Here is a 26,637-nt window from a genome sequence, read left to right as displayed (position 1 = left end):
AATATCAGTAGGGTTGCCCACCCAATCAAAATCTCCCATACCGCCTGCGGGCAGCGAATGGTACTCCCATCAAGCTACGCCTACAATAGTTTTTATTTTCCACACTTTGACTTTCTCACACGCTTTCGCCACGCGTTCGTGGTTCGAGACCAGCTAGTTTGCGGGGCCGGAATTGAACCCGTTTTTCGGCCGAGCACCGAGTGTTTCGGCGGTGGAAAACCCGCCTCATGGTTCAAATTACGGCACGTGCTCCGGAACCCTGTTGGTGGGAAAGAGGCCTGATTCAGGCTGTACCCCCTCGTTTCGTGCTTTTCCTTAATCTGGGTCACACTCTAATTTCCATGTTGATATTTTTACTTCTTTTTACCATGAGCATGTATCGCGTCTATCAGTAAATCTAGCACTGGGGTATCCCCAACAGCTCCCGTCCCGCTGCTGCCCGTGCTGAAATATCTCCCCCTGAGCGGGTTACCTGCTCCGTCTCCTCCTCTGTCCGATCAGCAGACAATCTGCTGACTAGTTTCTCTGCATATAATAACACAAGCACCCCTGATGCTAGTCCTACTCTAGCCACATCCCCAGACCCAAAGCAGGTCCTTCCTCTGGCCGTTTCAGCGCCAGGTCCTACCGTTTCAGACCTGAATAGCACTGTGCCCACACCAGGGTTATTATAGTTAACGAAAACGAACGAATTAACGAAAACTAAAATTGAAAAAACATTGTCGTTAACTGAAATAAATAAAGGCTACAATTAAAAGGAAAAAACGATAACTAACTAAAACTGCATTGTGAGTTTAAAAAACTAACTAAAACTAACTGAAATTATTGTGGATTGATCATTTTTCCGCTCTCCGAGTTTAAGCTGGGAGCGCCGTCGGGCAGCTGTGTGCATGCGTGTGCAAGAGAAAGCGGCAGAGTCGCTCTGAACCGACCGGGTTCAGAGCGGGTCCACGCTGCCTTAACCTGTTCAGTCCTTGTGCGTTTCCGTCTACTTTATCAGTGAGAGAATAACAATCAGGAATAATAATCAAAGCATCAGTATAAGGACTCACAACTGTCAGCAAATTCCTGGAGGGAGACTGCTGTCGGAATGGAAATGGAAATGAAGGAAGTGGAAAAACAGGGACAAATATGTTTGCAGCCAAAAAACTGAACACAAAGAGCGAGGACCAAAAAAAAAAGTCACCGCAGCACATGACCACAAGGTAATTAACACACACAACACACACAGCTACACAAGCATAAATGCGGACATGATCGAGGTCGGACACTTCCGTAGGTTGTGTACAGAGGCCGCAAAGACCCTGCAAGTCTAATCAGCGAGCATCTAACCAAGCTAACAGAAGCAGCTTCGGGTGGTGAGAACATCAGGATGCAGCTGGATTTGACCTTTGACTCCTTCAAAGAGTTTGTTTTTATCAAACACCACATGTAGCTGTTGTTAATCTACTGCACTGACACTGGAGTTTATTGGGAGTTTATTGTAGAAGTTATTGAGTTTGGGAGTTCATATTTTTCTTTGTTTCTCCCTGTTGATGTTCAGGTGTGTCCTAATTATTACACATTTAGCATGTAGTGCTGCTGTCTTGTGAACTGTTGGTTGTTGAATATATTTCTTTATGGTATCTTTTGTTGAGTTTTTATTACACAATAGTCACTTTTGTGCATTGAATCTTGCACCTGACAAAGTGTGAAAATACTAAAACTAATACTGAAACTAATGAAACTAAACTAAAACTAAGCATTAAACCAAAAATAAAAACTAATAAAAAACAAGCAAAACACTCTGAAAACTAATTAAAACTAACTGAATTAGAGAAACAAAAGTAAAAACTAACTAAAACTAAACAATAATGTAAAAATCCAAAACTATTATAACCCTGGCCCACACAGCCAGTACTAGCTAACCATCGTGCCTTCGCCAATACATTCCGCTCATTCAACCCGGCGTGGTACCGCACTAGACCTCGGCTGCAATACTCTGTGGCTCAGGACACATGTTTCTGCTTCCCGAATGAATTTGTCACAAAGTTGCCCAAAAAAACCCAGAAGAATGATTCTGTAGTTTTTCACATTTTGCATTTTTTGCAGTTGCTGTTCTCTTTCTGTTGTACTGTTGTATAATAAAAAAAAAGAATTAAAAAAAAAATGTATATTCCAGCCACAGAAGGTCACAAATCTGTGTACTTTTTGTGATGTCCGAAACCCAGGTAAAGGGAGAGGGTATACAGTATGTATATCTTTGTGCCTACTAGGGCTGTATTCAATTCCCAAAAAACAAACAAATATAGCCTAATATTTTGTGTCATATTATATATATACTTGCCCACCTACATTTTCAGTCTGCCCACCCAACTACAGTGGGCTAGAACCGGGCCTGGTTGCCACCCTTCCCATAAAATATGGAATCGTCCTTTATTTGACAATTAAATGTTACGTCCTGTATTGAACCAATACAGGATGCGATTTGTTCCGTATTTTCAAAAATGTCCAATACTCATGTCTGTCACACACACATATCAACACTAAATGTAACAATTAAGCACAGAATAAAATACAGGAAATACTAAGGCCAGCAAACTTGTCGTGAATAGCGCTGCTGTTACCGTTTCCTAGCGACAGACATCACACACTCGCGCCTTTAAAAATGTCCTAATGTTTCTGTTAGTTTACCTGTCGGAAACGAGCTCTCATGGATAATGTTTGCTAAGCACCGCCATTTCAGTGATGTTAGCTAACGAGTGAAGGACAATAGGAGCAAATACACTGGCTACTATTTTTTCCTCATATTAATATCAGCGTTCATTCTGAATAGAAAACCTCTGTATGAACTGAATCATCTGTAAACTTTTCAGCCGTTTTGGACGGAAAAATCTTTTTGATTTAATTTGAAGCCTTATTTGAACTTTTGGACAGAGGCCATTTTTATTTATTTGCACATTATATTTTCATTTAAAAATAAAAATTGCATTTACTTTAATATGCGTTTTTATTTGATATTTATTGTAATGGTCACATTAGTTTCAAACTTGTATTTTTGTGGGTCATTATTTTAATTGTGAGAAGAGAACAAGGTGATAACAGGTGGGCAGGCTTGAACAGGTGAGTTAAGATTGAAATAATCGTTGACTAATCGACTAATTTTTAACAAAACTGACAGATTATTCGACTGCCAGAATAATCTGTCAGTTGCAGCCCTCGCGCTATATAAATAAAATTGAATTGAACTGAATACATGAACATCCTCAGATCTTCATTGTCCTATTAGAGGTTATTATGTTTGTAACCTAGCAAAGACACACTCTTATATGTGTCTACACACTGTTCAAAAGCACTTAAGACTTTCTTTTGTTTTTGCACATCATCATAAAAGCCCCAAACCACAAAGGCCTAATAAGATCTTAAAAAACAGACAGAGACATCATAGGAGAGAGGCAGATATGTGGCCGAATTCTACCGCACACAAAGATGAGGATGAAGTATAATGTTCAGCCGGTAAAATGAAACAAACTAAAATGTTATTTTGGGACAAAGACAAACTTTTAAAGCATTTTTTTTTTAACCAGATTGAAATGGTGATTCTATACATGCAGTCTTATGTCTCGTTGAGCTTTACAATGAAAATGAAATTAGATAATGCTACAAAATAACTACCCAAATAAGTGGCAGGAGGCTTTTGAAGATTCTGAGTGTGTAGGCTCGCCTCTAGAAGGACTGTAAAAAACTGTCCTCAGAGACAAGATGGTGTGGCTGGTATAAGTAAAACCTTTTAATGGTATTTTTTTATGGAAGCATCCTCATGAGTACTGCCTTAAACTTATGTACAGCTCTAAGCTGTGTATGTTGCCAGATTTGGGGGGAAAAGCTTTTAACTGGCTGCCACAATACTACATATATAGGACATGCATTTCTTCTCACTTGGCTCACGTTGCCTTTGTTTGTGCTGTACACAGTAAGTTATGTGTACATTGGGTTTACTAGCACACAACTGATTATCTACAGAAAGGTGACAGCTGTTGTTACATTTGTCACTGCTTATCAATGATGTGAAGTCATAAGACCTGTGTCATGTGTTGGCAAATCTTTGTTCCTTTGTGTGCTCGCACGTCATTCGCTAGGTAAAGAAAATCTCAAGACGTGAAACCAAATATCCTCACACACTACTGCCTGTGTGAGTGACCTAAAGAGAGTGGGGAGAGGCACGGTGGCTTCCTTCTTTTGTTAGACGTCTTCTCCCTAAAGGAGCTCTCCTTCCTCAGAGGGAAAGATGAGGACAGGACAGGGAGTGAGGTTGTTCTTCCTCGCACCTTCCTCCATCCACAGTGACCACGGTAAAAAGTGGAGTGCCATCCCAAGAAATGGGGCCAGAGGTTCAAAGCAAACCTTAGCCTCTTTTGTTCGGTGGGTGTGAGGAAAGGTGCTAGCTGTTGGTATTTGTGAGACTTTGAGCCCCTTTTAGTGTGATCACTCTGTATCTACTAGAAGATCTTCTTGTAATCACAGGGTCCATGGTCTGTCATCTTTAAAAACCTCCATTAAGACAAAATCATCTTCCACAGACATATTTTGTTTATTCTAATTTTGTGCATGTGTGTTTTCAGGCTAAAGGGAAGGAGCGGCAGTGGTTAAAGAACCAGGCTCTGGGAGAACTGGACGACACTAAAATCATTGATGGACTAACTGGAGAGAAGGCTATCTATAAACGCAGGGGAGAGCTGGACCCAGAGGTGTGTGTGTGTGTGTGTTTTCCTTAAACTTGCTTCTTTTTTTAATCTACCACACCTCGAAAGACTCACACACACTCCCGTAATTTGGACCTTTATCTGTCAGCCGGTACATTCCAGTGGTGTGTGTGAGATTATTATTACACCCTGTGTTTCTGCTCGAGCTCACACAGTTTCGAGTTACTTCTTGTGCCGTCATGTATGCTCACATACACACAGCACAGAGGTGGTTCCCACACTAATCATGCAAACACGCACTAACCATAATTTGCATACCGTGTTTTTCTAACATATTTAGCTCCGAGTCCTGTATAGTTTTTGGTCTGACCTGAAGGTCTGCATTGAAATAATTGCACTCAGTTTTGAAATCCCGGCCCTGTGTTGATTAATATTATTTTTAAGAAAGCTGCACCAAAATCAACAAAACACCACCTTGATTTAATCATTAGTTGCTGAATTATTTCTATATTTATTGTGTGAATTTTGCATCTAAGTCACGTGTGTGCTTATAGCCGGGCAGTCCTCAGCAGAAGCCCAAGCGGTTCCGGGTGCTAGCCGACGTGTCGGGCAGCATGTACCGCTTCAACGGCGTGGACGGCAGGCTGGAGCGCTCCATGGAGGCTGTGTGTATGGTCATGGAGGCTCTTGAGAACTATGAGCACAAGTTCAAGGTGAGAATGGCACAGCGAGCGTCATGTTCCAGAAGATTCTGTGTGACTCTTTCTAACTGCATCAGCTGCATATGCAGTTTATGCAATCTGTTTCACATAAACAATCGCTGTGCCTCATTTCAGACACTTCCTGTTAGTACACTTTACATAGTATTCTTCATACCCTACGTATTTAGTTGTGTAGTGCATGAAATATGACTGTTAGTGCTGTCTCATACCACACATGATGAGTTATGCACTTTCTGGAAATGATACCTGCGGCATTTGGCCATGATGGTGCCATTCGTGCCACATTTTGCTACATTTATAGTTACATATTTGCAAATTGTGTAGCCTCTGATCTATAGACTGTGTATAAAACGGGACATCACAAACCAATCGGTGTCATCACAGTGGCTGTCAAGCTTTGCAGTAAAGTCCATGCTCTGTCCACATGTTGTACTACATTCTTCTACAATTAGAAATTAACACACAGGAGCCAGAAAACAATTCCTGTACCAACTGCATTTAGCCATGCTTTTTAATGTGTGTACTATTGCAGTATAAGCCAGTAAACTATTTCTGTTCTGCATTATTGTGGTTCGCATTAGGGCAAAAACACAGTCTGATATTCTCTGGGTTATAGCCGAGCTTTCTGTCTCTCATCCATCCATCCATCCATCCACCTGTCACCCTATAGTTCTGGTAAGCTTGTGATATGCTCAGTTTACTTGATGGTTTGCAGTCAATCTTACCTTTGGTTTTGTTTTTTTTTTAAGGTTTTTGCTGTGATTGAGTTGTAAAAATACATTTTTTTTATTACATGTAATTTTATGACTAATCAAAGAATGAAAAATCATGACTAACCTTCGTTTATATGTAAATTAGAATGTGTGCTCAGGCTACAGCACCACTGTGAACTAGTTATAATCACATTTCACTGTAGCGAGTGTCAGGCTGTCATAGACTAAATAATAATTACTAGCCAAGCCTTTCTTTCTGGTGTGAAATTAATTTCACGTTGAGACTTCATTTACATAATTCCTGAGTCAATAAACTTTTCCAGCCTGATAGGCTCAAAAATTAAAGCACGTAATGTGCCTTTATGTAGCCTTTCTTCTGCCACACTGTTCTGATTTGCTAAAGCTTCATTGGGGAGGAGTTGTTAATACAGCTGACATATTTCATGGACGATCAGGAGTCCGTCTCAGCCACGAGAAGCAGAATCAGTCCAAAGATGGAGGAAAAAAAAGGGGGGGGGGGGGGGGGGGGGGGGGGGGGTACATGCAAAAACAGTTTTGGAGGGAGACAGACTTCTTGGCCCCTTAGTGACACTCAAGACAACCTAATGCTGATCACATATCACACAAACACGCATACACACATGTTTCAGTGTTCCACATTTCAGTCTTACTGCTCTCTTTGCATAACACTCCTTACATAAAAGGGCACATACGACATATACACTGTCACCGTGTATCCATGCTGCCTGCAGTTTTGTGTATGTGTGTGTGTGTCATAGTCGTCCACCATCAATAGTCAAACAGGGAGTAGAAATGAAGGTGGCATGTTGCAGCATGCTGCAGCACCAGCCTTAAGAATGTGTCATTTCATGCTTTCATGTCTTTTTAGTACACTTCACATGCCTGAAGTGGAGAAACAAACTGTGGGCTGGTGACATTAAATCTGGTTAGATTTGGAGTTATATGTAAGATACTGAGTCTTGTTATGAATCCTGCAATATTAAAAAGTACTTCAGAACAATATAAAATTGACAGTACCAAAAGGTTTTACCCAGCAACAGCGATATGGATGGATGAGACACACAGTCGCATACCTTTGACCACCACAGTCATAACTGCCCTTATTAGAAGTGGCTCATATACATAATACCTGAGTCTTGAAATAGATCCCTGGGGGCTCACAGTGTCAGGCTGACTGTCAGCTGCCTTATGTAAGTCAGTTATGATGGATGGTCTGTGGCAGGCATGTGCACCACTGACAGGGTTAACATGCTGCAATGGGTGCATTTGCATATGTCTGCACCATCACATCTGTCCGTACTCTTCATTCAGACTACTATGCTAGATGCTCAATGAGGTTGTTACATTTTAGGGTTACATAAAAGTCAGAGTTATGTAACAGGTAAAGTCATTATAGGAATTACTTAAATCACACACTTCAACTTGTTTGTTACTTTTTTGGTTACGTGAACTCTTTTCTGTCCACAGTACGACATAGTGGGCCACTCAGGCGACGGCTACGACATCGAGCTGGTCACCGCAGACCAAGTCCCCAAGAATAACAAACAGAGACTTAAAGTCCTCAAGGTACAGAGTCACAAAAAGTCCACTCGTGCTTTGTTTTGCTCACCCAAACGGATTGAAAAAAAGTGGTTTATGTTCCTTTCTTTCTGTTTAAAAATCTGTGTTCACATTAAAGTTGTAATGAGTCAAAGTGGCTGCAAAAATTGAGAAAAATCCTCAAAGTTACTGGATTCAGTGTCATTTGGGGGTGCAAGTATTAAGATGAATAAAATCTGAGGCTTGCTATTTATTAATAAGCCTCTTCCTCCATTCCCTGCAGGTCATGCATGCCCACGCTCAGTTCTGCATGAGTGGTGACTACACTCTAGAGGGCACGGAGGCCAGCATCAAGGAGCTGGCAAGAGAAGAGGCGGATGAGCACTTTGTGGTGGTGCTGAGCGACGCTAATCTGGAGCGCTATGGCATTCGGCCCGAGCGCTTTGCTCAGGTCTTGACCTCTGACCCGCAGGTCAACGCCTTTGCCATTTTCATTGGCTCCCTTGGTGATCAGGCTGAAAGGTAAGGAGATGGAGATGACGGTAACTTGGCGGAGTTGAGAGAGAGTGAAGAAAGTGGGAAATTTGAAGAAAAGTAAGGAAAGAGGAGAAGATGAAGGAGCATGAAGATGCAAAGAACCCAACATGAGACACAATTGTGAGGTTTTGGGGCTCCATGCATTTAAATTTGGTCCCCTTCAAGGTCATCTTTTCATGCACCTCTGCATTGCTTCCAACGCTGCTTTAGTTTTTTCTGATTGTTGTATCAAGTCTTGTTCTGTCTGCTTGTATTTGTGTGGTTGAGATTTCAAAATGTACAGTGAGTAAAAACATCTATTTCTGGGTCAGTCTGACCTGCTTTTAAATCAAGGACCATCACTAATAATGTTGAAGTTCAATACCAGGTACTGTAGTACGTGCTATTGTGCCATCATGGGATGGCACACAGGCCAACACAATCTTGGCTCATCACCTTCCCTACTTGCCAGATTCACTTTGCTGAGGTCCACTTCCTCAAAATGAAAACCAAGTTGCAGGGTCACTGTTTTGGCGCACCAGAGAAGATCTAGCTAGCACAGCAGGGGGACAGAAGGAGACCTCCACTGCTTTCAGCTTTCAGAGTCAATTTCAAGGGTCCTGCAAAACATACTCTACTCAAAGCTAATCTTAGCTGTAGCCAGTCATCCAGAACCTATAAAGAATAACTAGACTGCAAAGTCAATAACGGTCCAGTTTAGTCTAGCTACTTGTGTTCCTACCTGCTGCTTATCCTGTTCACCTTTGTTGTCGTGTCTCAGATTGAGTTTAAAAATTTCCGGGCTGGACCAAAGAGCAGCAAGTGCACTCTTAAGTCTGCTCCTCCTCCTTATTGCCATTCTACTCCAGGCTTCTACTGTAGCTCCTCACCAGACATGCATCCTCTCTGCTGAGGCTCGCAGGCCTTCAAAGCCTTTGAAGAGCTGCCTGGCTCAATGGTTAAAATGCAGTCTTTAGCTGAAGGGACTTCAGAATGACAATAACCTGTTTGACACTTTGCTCACGAAGAGCAGGAACAGCAAGAAGAAAAAAAGAGAGCAAAGGAAAAACACGAGAAGTCTTTAACTCCAGAGGTTAAGGGCAAGTTAAAGTCAGCTCAGAAATAAAAGACAGTCCCTGTCAGAATTTGAAGATGGGAACAAGAACAATATCCTGTCATGCTCTGGAAGCATGCAGTTAGTTACGGATAGCCTTAGAGTTATGTAATCTTCCCTCCTCTGAGACACTTTGGGAATACTAATTTTATATCCCCGTTGACCGCCCATGTTTGCGGGTCCTCAGAGGAGAAATGCACGAGCACATGGTCGAATGAAGGAACAAAGAAGCTCATTAGAGTAAATGGGTTTTTACAAATGATTCAAAGGCATTGGAGGTGGCTGTGCTGTCTTGTTGCTGAGCTCCACCACTTGAATGGCATCTCTTTTATTCACACACACTCACACACTGTACTCTTCCAATGGAAATATCTAGTGCCAGCTCACACAGCAAACACAATCCTAATGCTAAAGCTCAGTTCCTTTGCTTGACCCCGATCTTCTCTCTCTGCTTTTTCCTTTCAGACTCCAAAAGACCCTTCCAGCAGGGAGATCCTTTGTCGCCATGGACACCAAGCAGATCCCCCAAATACTGCAGCAGATCTTCACTTCCACAATGCTGTCCAGTGCCTGATGCAAGAACATACTGTACACTCACTTGTTATCACACACACACACCCAAAACCTCAAAGTTTGTTGTGAAAGCTCTGAAAATCTTCACACTCTGTATCAGATCAGAAAACTTTATCAGAGCTGCAGCAGGTCCGGAGGGGCGCCTTAGCAGGGGGCTGAGGGGGAAGGACGGTGGTTCTTGTTATTGTACAGAAGCCTGTGAGCATGACAGAGGAACTAATGTTTAGATATTTTGTAGTGTTCCTCTGGGAAGAACTACTGTGCAGTGCATAAAGCCTGTGATCTCTTTCAGTATGACTGTAATCTGCTGTGAAATGACACGCAGCGCAGTGGTGACATGAATGCCTGGAGCCTGTCTCAGAACCCATGTAGGGATCAAACACACAGCCTAACCTGCTGTTCTTTTTAATTGTGTTTTTGGCCCCACACACACACACGCACACACACACAGAGTCTATTTTGGGCTGTCATGGAACTGGCACAGCACTCATTTATTTCAGAGCTCATCATTTCTTGTCTGTTACACAGAAAATGCGCAGACACACGCAAGAAGGCCGACACTGACGCACCACCTCACTGACACGAGCAGCAATAACTTGGCGTCTTTGGAATGCTGGGACTGCCACCAGGGAATTTCCCACCTGGCTGCATGCAGACTTTAAAGTTTGCCGCTGTTACACAATCCCCCCCTCCTTGCTGTTTGTGTGTTCTCCTACATCATCTATGTCACCATGAAACAGACCCTTTCCTTCCTGACTGGTGGACCCTGTGATGCCTCAAGTGTGTTCTCAAAGCTACAAAGAATCTCTCTTCATAGCCAGAGCTCCCACTCCTCCTCCTTCTCCTGCAAACACACACACACACACACACACACACACACACACACACACACACTGGGCACTGCAAGACAAATCAATAGAAAAATCTAGGACTTGATAGTGGGTCAGTGTGGACACAGATCTTTGCTACATGCATCAAACATCATATCAGTCTCTTCCCTGGTTGTCAAAGTTATTGTTCATGTCTATGTTGGACTGGCAGGATCAATAGAAGCCTGTCCAGCTGTCAGTCTCTATTGATCTCTGAGTGAGGCACATGCCTGTTTTTATTAACCTACTTTAATCTGCCTTTGGTCATCTCTTGTTTTTCTCTCACTCTGCTGATTATTGGAGAGGTTTCCCTTCATTGTATGTTTGCTGGGTGGAAGGCATTAAAATGTGCATAAGAGCATGTTAAAGTGTGTAAATGATTGTAGGCTAATTTTACGTTGTTAAAAAAATAAAGTTAATGTAAAGCATTTTAATAAATGTTAACATCACTGATTTGATTCAGTTTCTACCTGTCATTTTCTTTCTGCTGCTTGATTGTCTCAATCATTTCTGACTCGTGCTCCTGTCCTTCCTGCTGTTGCAAAATAAAACCATTCATCTGCAGATTTGGAGATTTTAAAAGAAATGTAGATAAAATATGAAGTATTTGTAAATGAGTGGAGACTAATGTTGGGACAAAAACTTAAAGAGTTGGTGGGCTATTCTAGTGTTCACAGGAAAACCCTTGAAGTCACAAATTTACAAGAAAACTTAAATATTCTTAGAAAAAATTAGTAAAACTGCCAGTTGTAAAGTGTCCACTGTACAGGCTTTGCAAAAATACAAAAACTGGGACTGTCTGGTACTGGATGAGTTCAGCCCAGGTTTAAGTCTGACCCGCGGCCCTGTGCTGCATGTCTTCCCTCTTTCTCTCTTCTTTCCTGTCTGCTCTTCACTGAAGTTACTTCAGGTTGCTCCATTATTCCTGTGGGTTGCCACAGTAGATTGATTCGGTACAGACAGAGATACCTGCTGCTCCACTCCATTAAAATGCTCCAAAAGGTACAACCTCGGTCGGGAGGTTCAGTTTAGCTAGGATGAGCAGATGAGTGTAAAGGTGAAAAGTAGCTATAGAAAATTAGGCTGTTTCATGCCTGTTGTTGGGCATTTGAACATCGATGTCTCACTTTAGGAGGCAGCCTCAAGTGGCCACTAGAGGATTTGAAATTTTTGCCAAGTTGGTTTTATTTTTCAGCCCCTGAGGTTACAATTCAATAAAAAATAATTTACAGACTTTTTTTTTTTTTAAAACATTTCCTGCAGTCATTTTCCAGCATGTATAATGTGGTAAAGAATACATCTGATTTTCTTTTACACAGACTGTAATTAGATAAAAGGGCATTTTGTAAGTGTTTTTATAATTTCATATTCGCTGTCACCAACATATTTAGTATGATTGGTAAAACCAAGAATTATGTGTGGCTCCTAATGTGTTACTGTGTTGTGTATTATTCTGCAAGAGACCAAAAGAAGTTAATTCTTAGAAACCGAGGCATTTCTTTGGATCGCAGACTGCTCGGCCTCCCTCTCATTTCCTGCTGGTCACTTTTTCCATGTGCTGCAATGATCCGTTCACTGGACCACAACCGCCCGGCCCACCCTCCCTGTTCTGACTGTAGCCAAAACAACTCGCTGCATACTGTGAGCTGTTGTTCACATAGGGACAACATACTGATAGCTCTGGTGTTGCATTGATTTTGTCCTTTGGGTTTACGTGCTTCACCACCAGAAATAATTTGCCAGTCTGTTTTCACTGCTTTGAAGTCGTCTTCCTTCAGTGCTCAGATAATGACAGTTTAGAAGATTATTTATGTTCTCAGTCGCTGACTGTCACGACTTTCTCTAACGACACTGCTTCCTCTGTTTATTCTTAACAAGCCTGTGAGGAAAAAGAAGAGCCCCTCCTACAGGGTAGAGGCTTTTACTTCAGCATATCTGACTTTGTGAAGCTCAGAAAACTCACAGTAACGTCAGCTGCAAAATAAGATGCGTTTACATAAGAATATTACTGACTGACAGTGAGTATGTTTACAGCACCCTCTGCTCTGGGCCTGTGTGCCCCATGTAAAGGACTCTCTGTGCTGCTAATTGCAGACTGCTGTTTCCCTCCTGTGCTACGCTGCTTTATTGACTCACTATTTATCACCCTGGATTTGCAATGACAAATAGGCTTGGGATAACTTTAAGTGTCCACACACCCACCCACAGACACACATCAAATAATGTATACCTCTTCCACCTATCTTAAAAAGTCCCTGTTTGATTACAAAAGAGCGATAAGATATCTGGACTGGTGGGGCATTACGTTCATTAGTCACAGTTAGATGTGTGTTTATCTTGTGTTTGTTACACGCTTGGATACTCTCTGAGTCACGCTCTCCTTTTCTGCAGTTGGGAAATTAAAAAAAAAAAAGGTTGTAATTCAAAATGGGCAAGCTGTTTTCAGCTACTTTTAGATGATGTCATCACATTTCATGTCTGGACGCACAAATACACACGTTCACTACATGCTGTAGTAAGCGTGAGCAGCTGATGTTAGGTTGGGGTTAGACTACGGTGTGATTGATCACAGAGGGACACCACAGGGGGAGATTGACTGATGGCTGTGGCTGACTGCTGATCTTGTGGCAGCCCAGCAGGAGACACGAGGCAGGGTGATTGCTGTGGTGTTTCCCCATAAACATTAGAAGCAGGAGCATACAGTATGTATTCATTGTAGCTGTGTGACTGAGGCCAGCCTTCCAGTTTATTTGCAGTCCTGTATGTTAGGAATGTGCCCACAGGAATGTTACCTGCTCAGGAGATGGAAAAATTCCTCAGAAACATTTGTAGGCTGTCTCGTGTTTTTGTCAATGCACACGTTGCTGTAAAGGCAGCTTTTGTTTGCCTTTTCGGGGGACCCTAAGCAGAGTCCACATGCCAGAAAGCTACTTCATCCATCTCTTCTTGGGGGACACCGAGGCTTTGGCAAGCCAGCCGAGAGACATAATCTCTGCGGCGTCCAGACATGCCTTCAAAACCCCTCACCTAGGAGGTGTCCCTGAGGCATCCTAACCTGAACCACCTCAGCTGGGTCCTTTAAATGTGGAGGAGTGGCTCTATGAGGTTGTCAATCTATCTACAAGGACGAGCCCAGACACCCTGTGGAGAAAGCTCATTTCTGCTGCTTGAATCCATGATCTCATTCTTTTGGTCCCATCTCAAAGCTTGTGGCCATAGATGAAGTTCAGAAACGTTGATAAACTGACAGCTTTGCTTTCATGCTCAGCTCTCTTCTCCACACCAGACTGGGATGTCATTACAGCAGTTCAGATTAATGCAGACGCTACACTAATCCATCTCTCAGTCTCCTGCTTCCCTCTTCCCTCACTCATGAACACGACTGAGGGATACTCGACCAACTTGTCCCCTTGGGGCAGCACCTTATTTCTAACCCAGAGTGGGCACTCCAGCCTTTATTGACTGGGAACCATGGCCTTAGAATAATGCTAATCAGTGCTAATTCTCATCCCAGCTACTCCACACTCAAATACAAACCACCCCAGTGTGAGCTGGAGGTTGTCTGTTGGTAAAACCATCTGCTAAAAGCAGAGATGGGATCCTGAGGGAACCAACCCTGATACCCTCCATCTCTTGGCTGCACCTAAAATTCTGTCCAGAAAAATGAGCAGAATCGGTGACAAAGGGCAGCCCTCATGAAGTCCAACACCCACCGCACCAGGAATGAGTGAATCCGAGCCAAGCTCTGACTGCAGTTGTACGGGGACTGAATAGCCATCAACAATGAGCCAGGCAGCATTTTGTTACACCTGTTACTTTGCAGGTGAGTGTCGTGCTTCAGCGCGGCTGCAGTATTCTTACAGGGAAGCCACAATTATTACTGCCTGTTTACGGAAGCAGGAGGCCTTCCTCATTTGAACGAGGTGAAGTCGCAGCACATCTTCTTGTCCTTGCCTCCCCTGTGCCACCCCATTAAAAAAAAACAAACAAAAAAAAAACCCCACACTGTGGTTAGTGAGTGTGTGTCTGAGTCACAAAAATAAGAAAAGGAGAGAGACTGGCCTCATCAGGCTAAAGAGATCTCTGGGTCGGGCAGACTCCTGTACCTTCCACACACAGGATGCTGTATGAAGCGCTTTGAGTGCTCGTGTAGAGGAGAAAGCACCATATAAGAACCAGTCCATTTGCCATTCACACACACACACACACACACACCCCAACGAGTGACCACCTGATACCTACACCTACCCCCGTCAAGTCCTAATTGAGTTGGACACGAACTCTCAGTAGGGGCCTTATGAGCTGTGCTGCTGACAGACCCAAAGACAGAGTGGCGGAGCACCTGACACACAGAAATGCTGATACGCAGACATATGGGCAGCCTGTCAGGCTGTTGGAGCAGTGATGAAAAACAAACTGCAGTACAGGGAGGATTACAAGGCTACATTTCATCACATCATTCAAGTTGTCCTGACACAGTTTTGCAGTTCCAAACATGAGCTTATGTTGATGAAATGATTAAAGGCAAACCTATTAATCATACAGTTTGGGCAACATGTTTTTTTTTTAGCATGTCAGTGTTATATGCTGATATGAATACCACAGTTTTACCTATCCTGAAAAATCATTTTCGGGATAGTTTTTCAACATAAATATGTTCTTTTTACTGTGACTTATTCTGTGCTGAAACTTGACTCCAGAAATGAAAACTCGGTCCCATCTGTAGTGGTGAGGGAAACAAACTTAGTGCAGTACTGTAGTTAAAATGTAGAACTGAGGCTAGTCTCTGCTTTTCCAGAGTTAACCAACGGGGAGTCGCTGCAGTAGTGCACGAATATCCAGCAGAGAGGAATTTTGCCTCAGACAATGAGAGCGAATGACTAGATGAGCGAGGCAGGAAGAGACTGCTTCTTGTTTGTGTCCATGTACTGAACAGCTGCTTGGGTCTCTGCTCTGGAACTGCTCATTTTCTGTGTCATTAATTAGTTTGCTTTTTTTTTTTAAAACTCAGATTGTGATGGACCATCCACTTATGGTACCATGTAGCAGAATGCAGGTCTTCATAGTTACATGTGCGTACCTAATCCTCAAACACCTTTGATTTTGTAGTTTGACCATCTGATCTGCAGCCACATGGCTTCTGGAGAAGACAGTCATCAACTGGTCACCACCTAAAAGCGAGGCATATCAGGCTGCAGAAGTATCTGTCAAACAGACCCGATTCATCCAAAAGTGCCCCCCCCCCTCCACAGTCACAGCGTCATCTCCCACTTTAAGGGTTTCTGCTGAGTCTGAGCGCAGAAATCCTTTAAAGACAGTTGCAGCCAAAATGAACTGCATGAAAAAATATTTTAAAAAGGGAATAAAGAACCAGGTGAGTGATATTCATCCGCCTGTGTCCACTGATAAAGGTTTGCTAAATCTTCCCTTGCTGACTGTAATTCCGTCCATGCACATTCTTTCTCTCCTTGCTGGAAGTGAGTAGAAAGCTCCTCGCTGTGCTGCTCTCTCTCCTCTCTCCACCTGTGTGCAGAGCTGTTTCTATGTGACTCGGCTGTTTTGTGCTTTACTGACTGAGTGCAAAATGAAATTGCACTGATTAACCTTTATTTAGTAAAGACCACACCTCGATATGAAAGTGAATGAGCTGTATTTAAAAGATGTAAAGCATGCACTTAAGCTGGCTGTCTGTGTTTTCTCTGTCTTTGCCTGGTAGTTAAAGTTCCAGCAGATCCGTGGATAGTCTCTCTGGAAAAGCCATTTGTTTCTACTGAAACCATGTGGGTAGTTGATGAATAACTCAGGTAAGTCTGACCAAGCCAAAGTGGAACATTTATAATGATAACAGCCGATTCAGATACAATTAGCAGGGGTCTGTGCATGGGCGTGCATGTAATATCGAGCCACTGAAGCATAAAGAGAGCAAGTTTTTCCGCTCGTAAAACGGGCCTCGTTTTCTAGTTTTCTTGCTACCATAGAATCCAAATCTGCATCCACACATCCTCCATTCAGATCACGTTCATACATTTGACTGCTGATATCCTATTATAATTAACACACTTTAAAAATGATGCATAAATTACATTGTCAGTGAAATCAGACACCAGAGACGGTGAATCCTCCATCACTATTCAGTTCAGTTCAATATTATTTATATAGCGTTAAATCACAACAACAGTCACCTCAAGGCACTTTATATTGTAGGTAAAGATCCTACAATAATACAGAGAAAACCCAACAGTCAAAACGACCTCCTATGAGCAGCACTTGGAGACAGTGGGAAGGAAAAACTCCCTTTAACAGGAAGAAACCTCCAGCAGAACCAGGCTCAGGGAGGGGGGGTCATCTGCTGTGAGGGGAGAGAGACAGAGATTAATAATAACTAATGATTAAATACAGAGTGGGGTATAAACAGTGTGAAAAGAGGTGAATGAGAAGAAACAGTGCATCATGGGAACCCCCAGCAGCCTAGACCTATAGCAGCATAACTAAGGGAGGGTTCAGGGTCACCTGATCCAGCCCTAACTATAAGCTTGATCATAAAGGAACGTTTTAAGCCTAATCTTAAAAATAGAGAGGGTGTCTGTCTCCCAAATCCAAGCTGGGAGCTGGTTCCACAGAAGAGGGGCCTGAAAGCTGAAGGCTCTGCCTCCCATTCTACTCTTAAGTATCCGAGGAACCACAAGTAAGCCAGCAGTCTGAGAGCAAAGTGCTCTATTGGAGTGCTATGGTACTATGAGGGCTTTCAGATAAGGTTGGACCTGAATATTCAAGACCTTGTATGTGAGGAGAAGGATTTTAAATTCTATTCTAGATTTAACAGGGAGCCAATGAAGAGAAGCCAATATGGGAGAAATCTGCTCTCTCTTTCTAGTCCCTGTCAGTACTCTAGCTGCAGCATTTTGGATCAGCTGAAGGCTTTTCAGGGAGCTTTTAGGACAGCCTGATAATAATGAATGACAATAGTCCAGCCTAGCAGTAATAAATGCATGAATTAGCTTTTCAGCATCACTCTGAGACAAGATGTTTCTAATTTTAGAGAAACTGTATTACTAATGCTTCCCATTTCATATGGTCCTATGAGTCTTACATCATGCAGAGGATGTGGTTTTGGTGGAGCGTTACTGTGGTCAGCACTCCAAACAGATCTGATAAGGCTGTCGTCCTTGACTACTGCTGAACAGTGTTTGTCTATGTGCTGTTCTTGTGTTGAGCTGTTGTCGTGCTAGATACTTACAACAAACACCCATGTCGAGTTTAACAAATTTTCGGTGTGACCCCAAAATTTTATTTCTCGAGTTTGATTGAGTGGTCGACTTAAATGGATTGGATAAATGTGAAGAACATTATTTATTATAAATGCACTCACACTTGAATGACAGCCTTTCGCTCAGTGACACTAAAAATGCGTCTAGCTTACTGGATTTAAGGGTTTGGTGCATTTTTTGTAGGTTTCTCACTATTTTTGACACTGTGTGTGTGTGTGTGTGTGTGTGTGTGTGTGTGTGTGTGTATCTGTGTCTTTTCACACATGTTGATTTATGGGGCATGCAGAGGGACTTCCCCTTTGGCAGGGTCTGTCTAGGAGGCACACAGAGAAGACTCGCTGCAGGGAAAACAGCACAGCTCCAGCATTCTGAGAGCTTCGCTGCACTGCTGACTGCGCTGTCTTTTTCCTTTGTCTTAGACAACATGGTATTGGATGGCTTCTGTCCTCATGTGTTTGATTCATAAGGAAATATTTCACAATTCTTGGCTAGAATAAATTGAACTTCGATGCTGTATATTACAACAGACAGTATTAGCTCAGCAGCAGCTGCAACTAAAGCGGCACCAGGGCTCCAATCAGTCACTGCAGCACCTGTGCTCGCTGAATATTTCTGTGATTAAATCCTGCCTGCTTCATGATATGCCTGAAAAAGTAACATAATAATATAAAACAGCTCCAAATGTAGAAGTGTTTACTAAGGTGTAACTAAGTACACCTTGTGAGTCATTAGCTTGTGGAACCATGGTTAGCAGAACTGTCTGGAAGTGATCATTTTCTGTGTGACTATCAGTCTCTCACAGTGCTGAGGAGGAATTTTGGAATTTCTTACAGCATTGCTTCAGTTCATTAAGGTTTCCACATGTTTAGATTTAAGGTCCCACCACAGCAATTCAGTCAGGTTAACTGGACAATGATTCTTTTCTTTTTCAGCCATTCTGCTGTAGATTTGTTGGTGTGCTTGTGATCTGTGAGTTATGGCCAAACACCTCCACTTTGGTCTGAGCTCTCCAAGGACATTGTTCCTGAAGTCTTGTGGTTTGAGAGATGTTCTTTTTAGAGAGAGGAGGCTTTCTCCCGGAAACCTTTCCAAACAAGCCGTACTTGTTCAGTCTTTTTTTAATTGTGCCATCATCAAAGTTAACATTTAACATGCTAACTGAGGCCTGTAGAGTCTGACATTTATCTCTTGGGGTTTTTTGCATTTTCTCTGAGCACTGCACGGTCTGACCTTGGGGTGTATTTGAACTCCTGGGAGTTATCTTGAATGTTTTCCACTTGTGAATAATCTTTTCCACTGTAGGATCAAGTTGTTTGTAAATGGCCTTATGACCAGGTGCTCACACTTGCTGATGATCAGCTAATATTGTGCATTTGATTAGCAGCACCTGTTTCCTACTTATCCTCTTAATTTATATGGAGACTGTGAGGACATACTTAGTTTTTTCACATGACTGCACAGAGTCCTGTGAAAAAGCTTTCTTTCTCACATGACTGTATAAGCATCAGAAGACTTCATCTATTATTAGCAACTATTGTCAGATTCCTGAGCTGGGTTTGGAAATGTAGGGAGAATCTTGACATTTATTCCAGTTTAGTTGTGTTTATTCCTGGAATTCCCTCCACGTGTTTCCTCCTTGCTTTCTGAAAGTTTACTCTGTGGTTAAATCAGCCCACTGTGGAGTCAGCTCCAGGCTACGCTTCGCTTGTCAGCGGCTCGAAATGTTGAGACCAGCGGAGTCATCCGCAGGACAGCTCATAGTCATGTGAGAACAATTGCATACTTGCTGACTCTGCACATGGTGGTGGATGCACATCTGGCTGGTGACTTGTTGCCTCGGCTACAAGCTGTGACTGACTGTTTTGTTGTTGCTGTTGTTTGTTAACCGTTCCGCTTCCTGCGCGGTGATTTGACTGTGTTGGACGGTGTGTGTGTGTGTGTGTACCCTGATTTGTTTTGCAGATTGCTCCCTTCTCTCCGTCAGCCTTCCACTCTCTCATTCTTTCCCTTCTGCTTCTCTTGCACCACCATGTCAAACCCAAGTTGCTCTGGCAGGACCTTTAACCACCCCCACCTCTCTCTGTCTCTCTCTGTCCCTCAGTGTTCGGGCTCTGTCACTTTCTCCTTCAGCTGCATTCCAGTGTGTGTGTGTGTGTGTGTGTGTGTGTGTGTGTGTGTGTGTGTGTGTGTGTCAGAGATCAGATGTGATAATTCTGCTGGTTCACACCCGCTGCATTAGATGCTTAATAAATAACAAAGAAAGGACTGATGTCACTAAGAGCTTCACTCGGTCGTTCCTCTGTCTTTAGCTGTTGTTTTTGTGCGTCATCTGTCTTTCTCTTCTCTTTCTACACACAAACACAAAACAAGGGTGGAGCTGTCACAGCTGACCTCAGAGCCTTAGCGTCCTGCAGACAGTGTCTGAGCCGGCTTTTATCACAGCAAGAGCACTCAGTAATGACCATAATGATGATGGACGATGCTCTGAAACTGTGACAGGTAGGAACAGATTTGTGGAGAGAGCCAATCACCTGTTGTATCATAAAAACCCCGACAGTTTACCCCACGCATGCATTCCTTCCAAGACTCTGCCTTTCCAAGACAGAGCAGCTACAGTGGTGGATTGTGTGTGTGTGTGTGTGTGTGTGTGTGTGTGTGTGTGTGTGTGTGTGTGTGTGTGTGTGTGTGTGTGTGTGTGTGTGTGTGTGTGTGTGCGTGTGTGTGTGTGTGCGTGTGTGTGTGTGCGTGTGCGTGTGTGTGTGTGTGTGTGTGTTTCCTGACCATTACTCCACTGGGGACAGGAAGCTCACTAAAGGCCAGCAGTCAGACCTGTTCTGGAATAACAAAGGAAGATATTTTTCACCTTCCCTTCTTAAATGTCATCACCCATGTGATTGCTACTGAGGATTTTTTTTAAATATATATATTTTTAATCTAATAACAGTCAGCAACATTATTTTGCTGTGTAATGGGCCGGGAAATTACAAAGTTTGGAGTAGCAGTAATAGGGCTTTCCTGTTCACTCCTGTGAACAGAGGAACACTAATGAGTGTATCCGCAGTTAGATTTGGTTGTTCTTGAGTGTTAGAGCCTTGATGGGCCTAATTAGCTCAACAGGAAATGCCTCTCTGAGCGAGTTTCTGTCCAAGCGTATGTTTGTCTATAGATTTTTGCCTCCCGGATGCCACTCACCACCTCAACTTATTTGCTGATGCTGCGCTTTGTTAGGAAGTTGTACATGGAATGCAATAATATGCGGAATTCATGTTTTTCCGAGTGAAGATTTCATGACTCTGCAATATTTAAGCCTCTAAAAATGGTGTAACAGCAGTTGTTAACTGTGTATTGAATGTTCGTGTGCTGTAGAAACATGTTAACAGGTTAGCACATCTTTATTATTAAAGACTTGTTGATGCTACCAGAAAATAAACCCAGTCAGGATCAAACCAAGAACTCAGTTACTGCCTAAGGTGCCGTTTACACGAGACCGTTTTCATTTTGAAACGGTGTCGTTTTGATGCGTTTCGGCCTTGCGTTTACACGACAACGGTGTCGTTTTGATGCGTTTCGCCCTTCTGTTTACACGACAACAGAGTGAAAACGATGTGTTTCAGAAACGGGGTCCAGAGTGGAGCGTTTCAGAAACGCACCGGCTTGCGTTTTCGTGTAAACACTTGAAACCGGGGTGATTTGAAAACGCTCGACTCGCACATGCGCACTATGGTTGCGACGGCCAGTTTTTCGCGCACGCGCAAACTGATAAACAGTACTCGCGGATTCACGAGTGTTTCTTATGCTTTTCCTGTGTTTTTACCGTTTTGTAAAAACTGCTGGTAATATAGATTTTCTGTGATGATGTAAGCATCATTATGATTCTCTTGGAGTCACTTCTGTATGCATGCCCAACCAACTCTTTCTAAACTAAATGTTGTGCCACTCTTTGTCTTCGCTCTTTGTCAGGCTGACAGTAAACAGCGGGTTCATCAGAATGCAAAGACAGCTGTCTGCAGCTGGATACGATATCAGTCACAGCAGTGATGGTCAACCAAAACAGGCAATTTGCCTTTAAATGAAAGAGATTAGAGTTGCAGATTTTGGTGATTATTGATGCACATAACACAGTAGCTTACAACTCTGTGCCGATGGCTTAAGTAATGTGAGTAACAATCCCCTGCTGGTTTCCAACTGGCCACCTCTACATGAAGCCTAATATTCTGATTCTAATTAGTTTAAAAGCCCAAACTGAATAAAAATACAACCCCTTCATTTGAATAAAAAGGGCTCTTAGCTCTTTATGTTCTGCCTGCATTCTTCTCTTCTCACACTGATAAATGTGCAGGGAAATATGGTCCTGTTCTTAAAAACAAACTTCAGACTCATGAATAAAACTTACAGTAGGTATGCATGAGTAAATCCTAAATGTTCATGGATCCAAAGCTTTCAAATTTGGTGTTTCCTCAAAACTTCGTCAACAACGTCATCAAAATGGCAAATGAAAAACATTAATTGGCGAATATGAATGTCTGCAAGTCAAGATTAGTTAAAAAGAAATAAAATTGGTTATGAGGGGATATTTTTTCCAATTATTTCAAATATTCCTGCAAATATACTTTTGTACAGTTTGTAGTGTGTAGATGCAGACTGTATATAAAAGATGGACGTCACCACTGTGATGTCACCCCTGTGATTTGTGAAATACTTTAGCGTAGAGTTTTCTCCACCATATTGGACCTGAAAGTTATGATATTTGGGTGAGAAAAAGTACTCAGTTATATACTTATATAATGCTAGCAAGCATCATTAGCATCCTCTCTCTATAAACTGTGCACCTCACAGACACACATACCTGCTAATTAGTGCTAAATAACATAATAATAAAATACTAGGATTACCAAAAGTAGAACACAAAGTTTTTGGATGATCTGCTCCACACAGAAGGACAAATTATCAGATAATTCAAGCTACAGCTGTGCCTGCCATTAAGCCAAATGGACGAGTCAAATGAACGCATAAACAAAACTCGTTCATCGCACGGCTGTTATGAATGGGGGAGCGATCCATAGAGTCCAAAACCATTCTTTGTCCCAGTTTGTAAACATGCTCTTTGTGCTGTTGTGTGTCTGTGTTAGAGTCAACCCCAAGCAGCCACTTGAGGAACTGCACTTTTTGGCAACTCCACACTGGCTTCATTTTTCAGCTGCTTGGTTTTACGATGCTGTCCAATGAATCTCTGACTTTCACTTAAATAGTATCTGCTTAGACTTGAGCAATATTTTCATATCAGAGATCTGTAACCTCCCTTCAGCCACTGACTGTACTCAGTTAAACTCTCCAGGATTTACTGCTCGTGACAAATGTTCCATACAGTTCAAAGACATGCGGCGTCTTGTTAAGGTATCTGCTGTTTATTTGTGCTGTGAGCACGAACCAGGGGTAGAAATCTCAGCTTTTAGTGGAGGTGTGATTAAATGTTTTGATTTAGTATCCTTCTAGCTTATACCAACTTAATTTAAAAAAAACACTTGAGAAAGGATGCCTAATGGATTGGAGACATATCCTGGCTACTCCATCTCTCATTTGGTTTATGAATGATGAGATTCATTCAGAAGCTAGAGTTGCAGTTTTAAACACAGGTTCAGACACATTTAAAGAGCCTGTTCCACTCTGATTTATTGTCTGAGAATATGAAAACAATACTTCATCAACTGTGAGCAGAAAAGGAATCAGAGAGCGAAGAACGAAAGCGTAAAACGAGCACACGCAGCAGGTAGAAGGCTACAGCCAAGGACTTCGAATAGGTGTCTTTTTGTAAGAGTGCAAACAGTGTTCTGCTTATTTTCAGTACCTGTTTAGAGCGATGATTGTGTGAGGTGATTCCCCTGCTGCCCTAAAGATGAACGAAACTCCTTCAGCTACAGTCTAGGAAAAAAATGGAAGAGTTTGCCCTGTTGGTATCAGCGCTTTGGAGAAACTGCTCACCCCTCTGATGTAACTGTATGCAACACATTGCTTAATGAAGTGCTCGGTATTATTGAAACTCTGCTCATGAGTGTTTTGATAGGATCGAGCGGTCAAACGCAGAGTGACAGCAGCGATCACCAGTGATGATCTGAAGTTAGCATGCAGTGTTTTAGCATCTATTTTCACACTGTGCCAGGAAGGAGGTTTTGTAGGACACATTTGGCTTGTGTTTCTAGTTTTTTGGAGTCTTTTTGTGTTTCCTCATGTTTATTCCTTTGATTCCTTGTTTATGAACTTTTGCTTATTTTGGAGTTTGTCTCTTTCATGCCCCACACTGGATTTATTTGCCTTTTTGGCTACTGGTTCATAACCTCTGATTGCCTGGAATTCTTTCTTACTTACCTACCTACCTACCAGGTGTAGCAGGCCCAGGTAGGTTTGGGTCACTTAATAAATCAAGTTGTCATTAAAAACTGCATTTTGTATTTTCTCAGATTATCATTGTCAAATATTAAAATGTGTTTGATGATCTCAAACATATCAGTGTGACAGATAAGCTAAAAAAAAGCAAAAGAAATCAGGAAGTGGTAAATATTTTGGTATGTTACTCTGCCTCTGGGTGTCCTGGATCGCAGTCCTGTTCTTCTGTTGTTTTGTTACAGAGTGAAGATGGCTCTGGTCAACACACTCGTGGAGTTTGCCCTCATTTGCAAAACAAACATATTCATTATTCTGCATTTGAATACTCAAATATGTTGAAAAACAGTGAATCAGAGTATTTCAGGGAGAAATGTACAAACAGCACCGCAAATAATTTGGTGCATTTACTGTTAATGAGTGGACATTAATTCCAAGCAGCTCCTCGTTTGAATTCATGGAGTATTTCCCGTGGCTTTAGTCTGTTTCCTGCTGTGTGCAGGAAAGGACAATAATCCCAACTGGATTCTCCCGAAAAAGTACTAATCTCTTCCTACGCAGTCCAAAGACTTGCAGATTAGGTTAGTGATTGCAAATTGGCTGTAGTGTAGATGTAGGATAAAGTGCTTTAGAGTAAGGTGCTGCATGAATATGTATTATATTTGGATGTGGCTAATAATGTAGAGCACTTTGAGTGGTCAGTAAGACAAGAAAGGCGCTGCTTAAATGACAGTTGAGTTCATTCAATATTAAACATAAAACTGTTGTTGCAACCTTTGCTTAAATAACTTTTATCGAAGTGTAACGACTGGGTTAAAATATGGGCTTTGAGAGCCCTTCAGATCATATTGTAAAGATGATTGCTGAGACAGTTTCTGCTGCGCTGTGCTTTAAAAAAGAAAAAAGGACTGCAGCACTGTAGAAGGAGGTTAGGTGAGCTAATAGGTTACGTTTTCCCCCTCAGGGTCCAGTTCCCATGGAAAGCGTGGTCACATGTAAACTCAGTTTTACTGGCAGGGTGCTGGTGAAGGCCCTAAGCTAAACACTAACCCACATTTCTAACCTTGCCAAGGGGCAGGCTCGTATAAAAGAACAGGGACAGAGATACTGACAGGACTCTTCTAAGAAATCCCAGAGGCCAGGAGCTGTGGGTGACAGGCAAGAGCGACAAGAAGAAAGAAAGAAAGAGACACGTTTGCAGCGGCTGTGAAAAGGAAGCAGATGGAGGATAGACAGAGAAAGATGGGAGGGGGAGTGAAAGCAGGAGGAGGGATTAGAGGAGTCGGCATCTGTTTGGTGCTTAATTATTAACAGTGGCCTTTGTCTGCTATAATAATGTTTACTTGCCTCAGATTCATTAGAACTCACAATGTCTGCTGATGAATATTTAGTGTAAGGCAATTAGACCTCTGCACAGTGAAACATGTTTCACTACAACATGCGCACAGTTGAAATATGGCGTAAAAAATGCCTCTATTGAAGCATTTTCCCTGCTTCACACTGGGTTATTGCATTGGGAGGGTGTTTATCAGTTTAAATGCATGAACTAATTATAGTGTATTAATCTGTGTGCATTCATTCTGAGTCACAGCACATGCTGATTTCCAGTTAAGATACCTTTTCTTAAACAGCTATTTGCCGTCATTATTTCAGCAGATGTTTGTGAAATACACCAATAAGTCATAACATTATGACCACTTGCCTAATATTGTGTTGGTTCCCCTTTCGCTGCTAAAACTGCCGTGACCCATCAAAGCATGGACTCCTGAAGGTGTGCTGTGGTATCTGCACCATTGTTAGCAACAGATCCTTTAAGTCCTGTACGTTGGAGGTGGGGCCTCCACAGATGCTCCATTGGATTGAGTTTTGGGGAATTTGGAGGCCAAGGCAAACACCTCAAACTCGCTGTGGTGCTCCTTAAACCGTTCCTGAACCATTCAGTTTATTCCTCAGATTGTCAAAAGACATGATAACATCAGAGTATAGATGATACATATCTTGAGTCTTGGGGCATTTGGCTCTGCTCTGGGATCTCTATGTCCTTCCATGGAACGATGGAGCAAGTGGGGAACAGCAGCGGGAAGACTGCCAACACAAACAAGAAAAGTGAAACATGGAAATAAGGAGCTGGGATGGAGGTGCAGGTGTGCTGCAACAATGGGTAGGCAGAATCAGCGTGCATAGCATGCCTTATTTGAGATATGTCCATTGAACGCATGGAAAGGTGTCAGCTGAGCCATCA

At 42.5% G+C, this 26,637-nt stretch overlaps 1 protein-coding gene across 1 annotated transcript in view; it reads left to right on the top strand.

The window, feature by feature from the left end:
- The window catches only part of vwa8 (von Willebrand factor A domain containing 8), a 118,066-nt gene extending 106,859 nt beyond the window's left edge, over window positions 1-11,207 (top strand). Inside the window, exons 41-46 of the mRNA XM_030757502.1 lie at window positions 4,602-4,727; window positions 5,237-5,395; window positions 7,606-7,704; window positions 7,961-8,199; window positions 9,773-9,893; window positions 10,552-11,207. Coding sequence (XP_030613362.1) covers window positions 4,602-4,727; window positions 5,237-5,395; window positions 7,606-7,704; window positions 7,961-8,199; window positions 9,773-9,881 — 732 coding nt within the window. The 3' untranslated portion in view covers window positions 9,882-9,893; window positions 10,552-11,207. The remainder of the gene's footprint in view (window positions 1-4,601; window positions 4,728-5,236; window positions 5,396-7,605; window positions 7,705-7,960; window positions 8,200-9,772; window positions 9,894-10,551) is intronic.
- Window positions 11,208-26,637: the final 15,430 nt, after the last annotated feature.

The sequence above is a fragment of the Archocentrus centrarchus genome, chromosome 21, assembly GCF_007364275.1.
Source record: "Archocentrus centrarchus isolate MPI-CPG fArcCen1 chromosome 21, fArcCen1, whole genome shotgun sequence".
NCBI lineage: Eukaryota > Metazoa > Chordata > Actinopteri > Cichliformes > Cichlidae > Archocentrus > Archocentrus centrarchus.
The sequence above is the reverse complement of the archived record's forward strand: the minus strand, read 5'-3'. Positions and strand labels throughout refer to the sequence as shown.